This window comes from Pelodiscus sinensis, chromosome 4 (genome assembly GCF_052426305.1).
Source record: "Pelodiscus sinensis isolate ZL-2025 chromosome 4, ASM5242630v1, whole genome shotgun sequence".
NCBI classification, from domain to species: domain Eukaryota; kingdom Metazoa; phylum Chordata; order Testudines; family Trionychidae; genus Pelodiscus; species Pelodiscus sinensis.
The window spans coordinates 56,107,289-56,120,529 of NC_143055.1; the positions used below are offsets into that span (position 1 = coordinate 56,107,289).

The 13,241-nt window shown below is 38.1% G+C and overlaps 1 protein-coding gene across 11 annotated transcripts in view; it reads left to right on the forward strand.

Annotated features, from left to right (window-relative positions):
• The window catches only part of PCM1 (pericentriolar material 1), an 87,563-nt gene that overhangs the window by 62,818 nt on the left and 11,504 nt on the right, over positions 1 to 13,241 (forward strand). For 10 of the 11 annotated variants that reach the window (XM_075931153.2, XM_075931152.2, XM_075931158.2 and 7 more), the window contains 9 exons: positions 1,448 to 1,620; positions 1,703 to 1,831; positions 2,996 to 3,116; positions 3,347 to 3,484; positions 3,732 to 3,865; positions 5,863 to 5,997; positions 9,171 to 9,368; positions 11,262 to 11,321; positions 12,431 to 12,569. In XM_075931153.2, coding sequence (XP_075787268.2) covers positions 1,448 to 1,620; positions 1,703 to 1,831; positions 2,996 to 3,116; positions 3,347 to 3,484; positions 3,732 to 3,865; positions 5,863 to 5,997; positions 9,171 to 9,368; positions 11,262 to 11,321; positions 12,431 to 12,569 — 1,227 coding nt within the window. The remainder of the gene's footprint in view (positions 1 to 1,447; positions 1,621 to 1,702; positions 1,832 to 2,995; positions 3,117 to 3,346; positions 3,485 to 3,731; positions 3,866 to 5,862; positions 5,998 to 9,170; positions 9,369 to 11,261; positions 11,322 to 12,430; positions 12,570 to 13,241) is intronic. The other variant, XM_075931157.2, reaches the window with a different exon arrangement.

The following is a 13,241-nucleotide window of genomic DNA, read 5'->3' on the forward strand; positions in this document are numbered from 1 at the left end:
CATAATGCAAGAACTAGGAGTCACCAAATGAAATGAATAGGTAGCAGGTTGGAAACAAACAAAAGGAAGTATTTCTTCACATAATGCACAATCAACCTGTGGAACTGCTTACCAGAAGATGTTTTGAAGGCCAGGACTTTAAAAAGGCTCAAAGAGCTAGATAAATTAATGGAGAATAAATCTATCAATAGCTATTAGCCAGGATGGGTATGGATGGAGTCCCTAGCCTCTGTTTGTCAGAAGCTGGGAATGGATGACAGGGGAGAGATCGCTTGATAATTACGTTTTCTGTTCATTCCCTTTGGGTCACCTGGCATTGGCCACTGATGGAAGACAGGAAACTGGGCTAGATGGACCTTAAGTGTGATCCAGTATGGCTGTTCTTATGGGGTATTTGAGTCCCCTCCACCCCTTCCCCAAACCCTTGCCTTGCCTCCTCTCCACCTCCCCCACACGCAGCCCTGAGCATGGTCTGTCGCTGCTCCTCCCTTTCCCTCTCTTCCTCCATCCCAGAGCTTGAAGGCTATGAATTGGCTTTCTGTGGTACTCTGAAAGCACTGAGAGGGAGCGGGAAGAATTGATAGGCATGTGGTTGCTGACCTATGAAGCATGGCGGGAGGAGCTTGATGCCAGTGAGTGCTCTTCACTCACTAATTTTTCCTCCTAGGTGCTCCAGCCCCAAAGCACCCATGGAGTTGGTGCCTATGCCCCTATCTGCATTAAGCTGTTCGTAGTTTGTATGGAGATCCTTTTTGCATATATTATTGCATACTCCCTCCCTATGCACAGCCTACAAGTAGGATTTAAGTGTTGTAGTAAGTTCTGTTGGGACTTCATCTTTAGAATATAGAAATTAGGACCAGACCAGGTTTTCTGTGTTCCCTGTTTCTTTAAAGAGGCCTGGTTTAAAAAAAAATTTTTTTACCTGCTTTCAAAACCTGTGTGTGTGTGTGTGTGTGTGTGTGTGTGTGTGTGTGTACACAGTATACTCAGATGTATAACATACCTTATTTAAAGATGTCATTCACAAACTTAAAGAAAAAAAACAAAAAGCTAGTTCTGATTTCTGATACATCTGAATGTGTGGCGTACTTTAATTTATTGAGTTTGTCTTCCTGTAAACATATATGACCGTCTAAAACAGTGGTTTTCAACAGGGTGTGTAGACTCTAAGATTTTCAGAGGAGGCTGCACTTCCATTCAGAATTGTTAACGTTCTGCAAATAAAAAATGGTTGAAAATCACTGGTCTAAAATACAATTTTATTATTTAAATCTTGGTAGCTTTCAGGAAATAGTAAAGCTCTCAGAAACAGTAAACTTGCTCAGCTGCTTACAATGTATACTGAATCTAAGATAAAGTTTTCAAATATGACTGAGGTATACCTCAAAAGAGAGTACTACCAACAATTACATGAGCAAATATTGGCTCTTTTATTCTTCTACAGAAACTGGGAGTGATCTTTCTATGTTCGAGGCTTTGAGGGACACCATTTATTCTGAAGTAGCTACTCTGATATCTCAAAATGAATCTCGTCCACATTTTCTTATTGAACTTTTCCATGAGCTTCAGCTACTAAATACAGACTACTTGAGGCAAAGAGCGTTGTATGCATTACAGGTATGCAACATACCTTATTTACTTTTATGAATTGCATAAACTTTCTTTACAATATAGATTTAAGATTTGTTATCTGATCTAGGATATAGTGACTAGACATATATCTGAGAACAATGAAAAAGGAGAATGCACAAAGTCACTGAATTCAGCTACATGGATAGCTTCAAATTCTGAACTTACTCCCAGTGAAAGTCTCGCTACAACTGATGATGTAAGTTCTTGATTTTATCTTTAGAAACTAGTTTAATATGAAATTCATTTCTTCATCTTTCAGTTTATGTGTAGGTTGTTATGCTGCATTCATAATAGCAACTTGTGTTTCAAACCCCACACTCGCTTATAAGCAGTCACTTTGTTGTAAAAAGAAACTTGCTAAAGGACATCTTCCCATGGGAATTATGTAGAATCTTATTTAATTTAATATTGAAAACTAGTGTAAAATCTTGTATGAATAGCAAGGGAGTCTTCAGTGCCCTTCATTTAATGTAAATCTCTCAGATTACTTGATATCTGAGACTGAGATTCTGCTAGGAACTTGCAACAATTCTGTCAGCTGTCATAACTTTCAGGAGCATGAGAGCTTTTCTGATTGGGGCTGTCGGTAGGGAGTGTTAGCACTTCCTATTAGGGATGTTAAATTTAGATTAATTGGCTAATGGAATAATTGATGCAATTTGCATCTACTATTCAATTAGTTTATAAGGGTGCCTTTGAAGTGTAGCAACATCCCCAAGGCTAAAACACTGCGGGGGAGCATGGGGCCAGCGGAGGACTCAAGCAGTCCCCGACTGGCCCTGTGCTCCCCGTGACAGTGTCACATGGAGCCTGTCCCCAGCTAGCCTCAGGCTCCGTGCGGTGCTGCCGCTTTGAAACGCTGTATACAGCCCGGGGCCAGCTGGGGACCTGGGCTGCATGTGGCATTTCAAAATGGCAGACCGGCCTAGGCACCACGTGGTGCTGCCACTTCGAAGCACCCCCTTCTCTTCTCCCTCTCCCCTTGCTGCTGCTTTTTGATAGAGGCAGCAAGGTGGGGGAAGCAACTAGTTGACTAGTTTGTTGACTATACAATAAGTTTTCACATTCCTACTTCCTACTAGAATCCAAAGACTTAAAGCTTTCTGTATTTTGTTTAAGAAATCACTAATACCAATGTGCCAATCAATTATATTCCCTATGTATGGGTACAAAGTAGATCATAATAGAAGCACTCTAAATACTTACCTCTTTATTAGTTAAGTCATTCCCTGTATGTAATTCTGGTAACACATTTTGTAACCTTAGAAGGAGAGGGAAGGAAGTATCAGTGTCTTGCTGGGATATTTAAGGGAGTAGAGAATTTGCTTGCTTTATATAAATTCTTTTGTATGTTTTTTAGGAAACTTTTGAGAAGAACTTTGACACAGGAGCAAGTAGAGAATATGAACAAAATGATGCAGACAATGGCAGTATCATGTCTACATCTTCAAATTTTGAACCATTTGCTACTGATGATCTTGGTAAACATTATATTGTAAAATATTGGCAATTAATGTATGTGAAACTCTTGACTACTTTTTACTAAAGATGAAATATATATTTGCTGTGTCCTAATTAATGATGGCTTTTGGACTTAGACATAATCTTACTTTTGAATTCATTATTACTATTATATATATTGTGTTTACATATGCAAACCTTAATGTAGATTTAAAAAACATATGACAAGTATTTTTTGTTCTAAACATAGGCAATACCGTGATTCACTTAGATCAGGCATTGGCTAGGATGAGGGAATATGAACGTATGAAAACTGAAGCTGAAAGTGCCCCTGACTCAGAGGGCTGCTGTAGTAATCTCCAGGGTGCCTCTGCTACTAAATTAGAAGGTATGCAAATAATATTTGGGGCTTTTTTGTGTATTTGAAAATTATATCTGTTAATAATGTCAGGAAGTAATCACCTGACAATTCATTTCCATCTCAATTATACTTCATTGCAACTAAACTAAAATTATATAGGATTTCTGCCATAATTAATTAAACATAAGTAAATTTAAAAGTACAGTGTAGTTTTTAAAACTGATACTCATGTAATAAAAATATCTTATGATTTGAATACATTTTATTTTACAAGGTCTATCTGTTGATGAGAATCAAGGTGTGCCACAGCCTAGTGAAGTTTCCACTGTACCATGTCCTCGTATAGATACTCAGCAGCTTGACCGACAGATTAAAGCAATTATGAAAGAGGTCATCCCTTTTCTGAAGGTAAGAGATTTTAATTCAATGGAATTTTAATTGGAAAAAACTTTTTAAAAAACATTTCTTACAACTATGGTTAACCAGGAGAATTATGACATAATATAGTTGTATAAAACAAACTATACTACAGCCGTGGCTTTTCTAGATGCAAGGTTTAAAATCTTGGACCCTGTTTACTCTAAAATGAACCTTTTTCATTTCCAATTTGGCACTTGTGATTTGTGGGTAGACTTCCTGAAAATGAAAACACAGAAAATTGAGTTATCTATGTTGGAGCAATGGGAATCTTTTTTGGGTTTTTTTTTTCTTAGAGGTAAATATTATGAACTTTTTCTTTAGTCCAAAGATCTGTGTGACTTCTTTTAAGACCTTTCTCTGTTTTGAGTTTTTTCAGTGCATATTGTGGAAATCACCTGCTGCTGAATTAGAAATGTTACAGTAATCTGTCATGCCTTTGTACGGTTTATAAAGTCAGACACAGATACCTTGTAGGCTTCCCAAAGGTAAAAAAGCACAGTAGTCTTTCATATGTAATATATAATCAGACTTAAGATACTTCTCAAAAAACTAATCTTTTTAAAAATATTGCAGCTGAATTAGATGTATTGGGAGCAGGACTTGCACTATCCCTTTATTGCACTATCCCTTTCGTGCTCATCTACATTAATGTATTAATTTCTGGAGAACTTTTACATTCTACCTGTACTCTTACAGAACTTATAAATACCATAGAGATTCTCACAAATTTACACTGGACTCCTTGGGACAGAGGCCAAGTTTTTATTGAATTTTGACATAGTCCAGGAGATATCGTTGGATACAAATAACTTCTGAAACTCATTATTTAGGAGCCTAAGTATGGACTAAGGAGCCTAATTTCAGCTCTTGTTGTTGAAAATCTTCGATCTAAACTCAATATAGATGGTAGCCCTTAAAAATTAAAAGGTTTGTGGAAAGAGGGGAATTTTTGGAAATTCTTATTGCTACAAGGAATCTTTCAGACTTTCTAGACAGAGACAACTGTGTAGATTTTAAAAACCACACAGAATGAAGTATCCACAAAGTAGAAGACTTAAGTCCACATATATACTTATACAATAATTTTCTTCTATGTTTAGCAAGCAGCAGTCTGAGATGCTAATTAATGCAGTTTCAGTGTAGGTTTAATCAATCTTACTTTTTGGTGGAGATTAGTAGTTCCACATAAATTAGCCATACTAGTATTTTTCTTTGACAATTTTATTTAAAAGGAAAAGTTTAAACTGGATCTGAAATTGTAAATTCATATAATTATAATTATAAGTGAAAATTGTCCATTTTTCCCAAATAGGCCAAATATTGGAAAGTCCAGTAATACACAGGATTAAAAATAAAAAACAAGTTGAAGTGTAAATGCAGAAATGATTAACTCCCAAGCACTCTTACTCTTACCTTGTGTCACCACAGTAGTGTGCACACAATACAAGTTACTGTTATATCTGTAAGAATAATTCCTACTGGTTGACACTTTAAATGTTTATATAGCCTGATGGTTTAACAGAATTTTTGATGGGAAAATTTAAGATTTGCCTATGAGTTTAAAGAGGCTTACAACTTGTTGATGTCTTTTAACAATGTCCAGCATACATAGGATTTAAAACATTCACAGTCATGGAGTATCTGAACATCAGAAGATGTTTGTAAAATTTCCAGTGGCTGGTGTGAAATAACTGTACTGGGAAGGTGGAATGGGATGAAGTGGGTGGTAAGGTGTGTTGTTTTTTTTAAATAAATAAGGGCTTAGCTATAATTCCTTCCAAGTGTGGGGGACAGTTATGACATGGGTTAAAAACACAACTTGGCTCTGCCACGTGAATAGGATTGAAATGAACTATCCTTTAACTGTGTACTCAGACTGTGTTACAGCTCTGCAAAATATCTGGATAAATGTCAGCTTCAAGATATAGTATAGTTACCACTTCTTTAAGTAGTAATAATTTTCTCTATCCCCTGGGATTTGCTAGGAACACATGGATGAAATATGCTCTCCACAGCTATTGACATCAGTAAGACGTATGGTCCTGACTCTTACACAGCAAAATGATGAAAGCAAAGAATTTGTGAAATTTTTTCATAAGCAACTTGGTGGCATACTGCAGGTCAGTAGCTTCTCTTCATTGATACAGGAAGTCCCCAACTTACAAACAGGCTATGTTCCAGAAGTTAAACTCAGATGTTAGGAACACATAATGTATTTTCCCAAAAAACAATGTTATAAATGGTAGTTAGGTTCCCAGGCTATCCCACAAAAGCCTATTTGTTACATATAATGAAATATTTTATATTTGCAATGAAAAATAGTTTATTTAATCTTGAATGGTGCTTGAGGAAAGGCAGGTTCAATTAGAGGAGGATGAGGAGCTAGATAGAGATTCTGATGGGGATTTCTAGGCATCCTTCAGCTCCTCATGTGTCCCGAAGAACTCCAGAGGAGCAAAGGGTGGCTGTGCAGCCAGTGGCTGGAGAGAAGTGACATTTTCTTCTTCAAAGCGCCACTTCTTCCCAGCTGCTGAATGTGCAACCGTTTCCTGCTCTCTTGAGGTCCTCCAGCCAGCACTTGTGCCTCTTGCCTGAAGGTGGCTACAGGTGAGCTTTTGTTTGTGCAGATGTTTGTAACTTGGGGAGTGCCTGTATTTTGTTTTGGGCTATATTGCAAATTAAATAACTTGCCATATACATGATCTCTAGTCTAAACATTCATCCTTTAAGCTATACTACAATGAAACTTAATTTTCAACTGTGCTGAGCAATGTTCCCTCTGGATTGAATTTTGATGTATGCACCAATATTGGGCTAATGTGTAGATATGTGACATCAGGGTTAATTAACAAGGTGCATGGCTTAAGATGTTTGTTTAATATGAATCAAATGAAAAGAAAACTAGTACTACCTTGAAGAACCTATATTTAAAGACATGGCCATTAAATAGATGCTAAACAAATCTGTAAAATCAACTAATATTTTCTGATACTGGAAGGAAGAGTAAAAGGCATTCATTCAGTCTTGTACAATTTCTAAGGGATGTCAACTTTAATATTTCGCACACAACTTTAAAAATAAATTAACACAGAGCAAACAAAACCACGAACAAATGACAACACTGAAAATATGAAAAGAAGTAAAACAGCAAGTGGTTGGTTTATATTTTAAATGGGTCCTAAACACTGGGTCCTGTATAAAAAAGCAGTTTTCTTGATTTCACACTGTCTCAACAACTGAACAAATCAGAGTAGGCTCAAACCCCTTCTGTTATGTAAAAGGAAGCACGTGAATACTTGGCTTCAGAGTTTGCAGACAAATCCCTCCTTCAAAGAGCTTGCAAATAAGTTCTGTATCCTACAAAGCACACAACACCAAACCTAGTTCTGCTATTTGAGTCAGTGAAGTACTCTGAAGAGCCAAAGCTATATTAGATAACAAAGATTGGACCTTAATGGTTTTCAATACCTCTTCCCAAACAAATTCTAACACTTTAATGGAATTCACTTGTCTGGAATCCAAGTGATTTCCATTAAGCTTTAGAAATTGGGGAGAGGCATCTCTCCTAACCACTGCAGTCTCTGAGCTGGAGTTGGGACATAAGCTGAAAAATTTAAGTCTGATACTGTAAATCAAACTTTAGAACTATAATGCATGTTTCAAGACAAAGCTAAATGCAAATGTTTTAAACAGCAGGACGAGGTAGCATTCATGTACCAGTTAAGCAATTTGGAACTGCCGTCTAATGTGAAAGATAGGTGTAAATACAGTCTTACTTTTGTAATTATTAAAAAAGCTGTTAAATGTGATTTTTAAAGACAGCATTGGAGAGAGTAGGATAATTTATTTGGATTCATTTAAAAAACAAACCACTATTACTGTAGTTTTGTCAATCAGTATTTCTCTCCCCTCCCAGCTAGCCCCCAAGAAGCTAACTCCCCTCTGCAGACCACTAAATCTTCAGGGAACGCTGCTGTCTACCTGCCTCAGCTACAGTGCAGCTATAGCTGAGACATTTTGTCTCTCCCAGCCTTACAGCCCAGCTGGGGTTTAAAACACTCACCTCTTCCTGCTCCCCCTCTCTACCTCCTCATGCAGCTGAGGCTGGAGTTGAATTAAACTAAATGGGCTCTCCTCTGCCTGCCACCCCAGCACAGCTAGAGCTGGGACTTTGTGTCTTTCTCTGCCCCCAGGAAGATCAGCTGGGGCTGAAACTGAGTTGGGCTCTCTTGGCTGCCACTGCAGCTGGCATCTTCCCCTGGCTGTTGCACATAGCCCAGCTGGGGCTGGGATGCTTCAGACTTAGACCCTGCAGTAGGGAAGGGTGGTGCACTCCCAGCCAGGCTCCTGACGTTTCCTGCAGGTTGCTGCGTTCATCAGGAGGCAGCCAGTAAGGTTAAAGGGTCTGGCACGCCCCCCTTTACCCGTTGCCATTTTGGAGGTGGAAGGGCGGCAGCCACATATACTGATTCCCTGTTGCTTTTCTTCTCCTTCTGATTTCCCCTTGCTCCCTGAAAGTGCACTGCCTGCTGCATTCTTCCTCTGTCTCTCCCCTGGGCAGTCAGGAGCCAGAATAATGCAGCAAGCTCTGTACTTTCCCTTTGCTCCCTAGACTCAGAAGAAGAAGGGAGGAGAAGAAAAGCAATTGTCTTATTTCACCTGACCCCCCACCCCTCTGTCCTGAGGCCTCCCCTCGAGGATTATGACATGACAGTACCTGTAAGAAACATAAATTACTTTCACCCCCGTCTATTACAGAATTGAGCAATGTCAGCAGACAAATTTGCATTGTCACCTTCTTGTGGTTTGACCTATTATATGCAGAATAGAAGTGCTGAAGATACTGTATCTTTCACAAGCAGCAGCTATCTTACAAAGTATGCACAAATATTTAAAGTAAAACACAGGTGGAGAAATACATCTGCTGAGACTGTCTTTCAAGGTAGTAACCATGAGGATAGTTTTTTTTGTGCGCACACCTTTGTACAGAAAGTAGAAACTTATTTTATGTCTTTCCAGTCACCCATGTGAAATTATTTTGACTACCGTAGGTTTGGGGTCAATTCAGAACCATGACTCAAGTAACAAGAGGTGCTCCACATTACATCATGATTCCATTTAAAGAAAGAGGATATGGTTTAAACAGGCTACCTAGACAATTTTTTTCTAACTAGCTTAACTTTGTCATGTATTAGCCTCCTGATTTTCAAGGGTATACAAGAAAAATCTATTAAGTCTTCATTTTAGTTTTAAGAGCATGGCTCAAACTGAATAACTGTTTTTCTTTTGACAGGATTCACTGGCAAAATTTGCTGGTAGAAAACTAAAAGATTGTGGAGAGGATCTTCTCGTGGAAATCTCTGAAGTTTTATTTAATGAATTGGCCTTCTTTAAACTCATGAAAGACTTGGATAACAACAGTATTAATGTAAAACAAAGATGCAAAAGTAAAATGGAAGCAGTTGGAGTAATACAGCCTTATGATAAAGAGGTTAATTGCTTAAGCCTTTTACATTAAGCATGCAATTTATCTGATTTTAGTTAATATGTATATGTTTAACTCAAATATTTTAAAAACTGTTCCTAGAAAAAGTACATAACTGCTGAGAAATTATTTATATTAATCTGACAGGACAGTATGGTTGCCAGTCTTCCAGGATTGTCCTGGAGTCTCTGGAAATGACAAATTATTTTTTTAATTACAGGCAGTCCCCGAGTTATGCGGATCCGTAGTTACGAACGGGGCTTTTCTTGCCCTGGAGGACGGGAGCAGCAGGACGCCCAGATGCGCTGCGGTCCCGCCGCCCGCGTCCTCCGGGGCGAGAAAAGCTGCTCCGCGTCTCCCTGGTCTGCTGGGGGGAACCCCCCCCCCCCCCAGCAGACCAGGGAGACGGGGAGCAAAGCCTCGGAGCACACCGGCAGTGGGACAGCCGCTGCGCATCTGGGCTGTCCTGCTGCCTGCGTGCTCGGCAGCTTGGCTCCGCGTCTCCCTGGTCTGCTTGGGGGAGCCCCCCCGGCAGACCAGGGACACGGGGAGCAAAGCCGCGGCGGATGCGGGCGGGACCGCGGCACCGTCTCGGCGGCCCCGCCACCCGCATCTCCCTGGTCTGCTGGGGGTGGGGGGAGCGCAGCTAGTAGAGCAGCTGGGGTAGAGCAGCTGGGCGCTGCCCGGTTGGTCCCTACAGCGCGGAGCTGCGGGGACCTACCCCAGCTGCTCTGTCCCAGGTGTCCAAATTCAGCAGCTGTTGAAATTGATCAGCGGCTGATTCTAGGAAGCCCAGGGCAGAGCAACTCTGCCTCCGGCTTCCTATAGTCACTGCTGGTCAGTTTCAGCAGCGGCTGAATCTGGACGCCAGTTCCGACTTACATACAAATTCAACTTGAGAACAAACCTACAGTCCCTATATTGTACGTAACCCGGGGACTGCCTGTAAATGACTGTTGTGATGAAATCTTCAAGAATATGTCCAGCCAAAATTGGCATCTAACATCACAGTAATAAAGTGATTTTGTATAGGCCTGTCAATTAGTTAATTCTTCAGTGGCTTAGTGCATGGAATACATTACAGATTTCTGTTTTGCCTTGTAAGCAATAAACATAGGATCCAATCTTGTAAACATTCACATGACTACGTTGACTCAAATGAATTGTTCGATTGAAGTTGATAGGTTTATTCACAGGAATTATTTTCTATTTCTAATTAAGAGTATCTTGGCATCATCAATACCAACAGGATACATCGTGAGCAATTTTTAAAATCTGGGCTGTTTATCACATAGTGTCACTTAAAAATATCACTGCAGCATCCTCAGGATTCATAATGAACTAACTGGAAAAAAAGAAATGAAAAAATAAAAATGATATAAGCTAAATGAATAGATCCCCACCACAGCATTAAGCAACTACCTAATCACTTTCTTCTTATTTACTGTAATTGTTCTCTATTCATATTTTAATGGAAGCACTAGTAACTTTCTTTAAGACTCAGAAAAGTTAATTTCTTTTTAATGTGAAAAGAACACATCTGTGAGAGATCTGTGAGATTTAAAATATAATTAAATAGTAAATACTTACCAAAGCATTTCTGAACAAGTATTGAAACTCCCACATGGTGATGACACCTATTTAAAGATGTAGCCCTTCAAAAACTACCACAAGAATTGAGATACTTGCTATTTTATTGCCATTTTTAGATGGAATTTATAATAGTGGTCAGGGTATATAAAAATAATTCTTTTTAAAGGTATGCTGCTAAGTCAATTTCTTCCAGTATTTCAAAGCCATTTCTGACTTCAAATGTGGATTTATATGCACGCTAAGTTTTGTAATATGGATATTTTCAATTCAGAACTGAAGATCATGCAATTGATTTTTTTTTTCTAGGCAAAGAGAGTTCTTGAGGTAGGCGTTAGTTCATCTACGGAAGATATTGATGAAGACAAAGTAGGTTATACTTACTTTTTTTAAGCTGTAGCTGTATTCACTCCTTTTTAGACTTTCGGATGTAATTAGTGATATAACTTTCAGAGCAGTTTTAGTAATGATTTGAACAAATATGTTTGATCATACAAACCCAGAATGTCTCAACAATCCATTTCACTCTGATTCTTGAAAACAAATGTTTTAGAATTTAATTTTGGTTGAAAATATCATATTAGTATTTTCTTAAACTGTTGCCAACTTCTCAGAGGGGTAGCCATGTTAGTCTGTATCTTCAAAAATGAGTCCCGTGGCACCTTCAAGACTAACAGATTTATTTGGAAATAAGCTTTCATGTTACTTGAATTGTCTCTGAAATACTTTTAAAGTGCAGTTCTCTGAAAAATGATTTATATAAAAGTGTACTTTCATAATCAGTAGATTATCTTCTGTATGTATTTAATATTGGCAGGTTATTTTAGTGACCAAATTTTACTCATTTTCATTCTGTTAGCACAACAGCACTATTAGAGCTTACAGGCATTCAAGTTTGAGTCTATTTATGTCTCATTATATTCTTGATGCAGAGACAAATTCTGCTCTCTGTTATTTGTGTGTAATCTCATTAAAGATATTTGGAGTTGTGAAATCACAATGATTACATCAGATTTGACTGAAAACCCACTGAGACCTGTAGGATCTTTGCTAATAATGAAGCAAGTGTGAAGGAGTAAGATTGACTTTGAGATCACAGTAATGATTTGCAATAATTTAAATAAGTTTAAACAAAAATGTGTTTGTTTAACTTAGAATTGATGTAAAAATAGGCACAATAATCATGGATTTTCACTCTCACCTGTGGAACTTTTTGTGAACTCTTGGAATTAGTAGAAATGTATGAGGGCAATTTGCACTATGGAAACTTCTCAGTCTCCCTCTCAGAATGTTTGGATTGTTGAATAAAATACTGCCTGTTTGATTAGGTGTTTTTCCTCCTGATTTTAGTGCAGAATGCAGCTCTGTAGAGGCTATTCACTTAATTGTTACTGATGAATAAAAAAAGTTACAATAATCTCTTTATCCAGAATAAGGAAAAATCTGTTCAATAGAGGTTTAATTTTACTTATGGCTAGGACAAGGATGAGACTGAAACAGTTAAACAGACACAGGAATCAGAAATATACCATGGTGGTGAAGTGCCTCAAAGTATGAGATCTGATGCTTCTGATCAGGAAGAAGATGAAGAGAGTGAAGGCTGTCCAGTGTCTATAAGTGAGTTTTTTGTTTCATAAGTCATTATTCAGTTTTGACTGTAACTTCATGCAACTAGTTTTATGGCACATTTTTAATGATTTTATAGATATATAAGAACAACAGAACTTATTTCAACTTTGTAAAATTGTCTAGTCTATCTCCTTTTCTGGGTAGTTTTTTTCCAATATCTTGTCCGGTCTCGGTTAACTTCCAGAAGTTGTGCAGTTTTCACTAACTTAGATGATTTATTTCATGGATTTCTTTTTTATAGAAACACAGAACTCATCATAGTAAATCAAATCTATGGTCTGTATAATCTAGTAACTTATGTCTGACAACAGTCAGCCATCAAGCAAACTTCAGAGGATGAGTCAAGAAACTCCACCCTTCTCTAATGAAGGCCTTGTGATACTTCTTAGTTGTCTTGAACATTGAAGCCTGGCGCTTACATTCCTTCTGATTTTTTTTTCTTTCCATTAATAACTACTTTGAACATGTATATGGATAACAGATCACTTTCTTGAATCTAGTCATGTTCTTAGTCTCTGTGATATGATTAATCTGACAATGAATTCTACATTCAAATGTATTTGTATGAAGAAAATATTTCCTTTTTAATTTTAGTGGATGTTCCCTTGTTCATACATTGAGATTCAGGGAAACCAAAGTTTATTATCTACGTTGTCTATA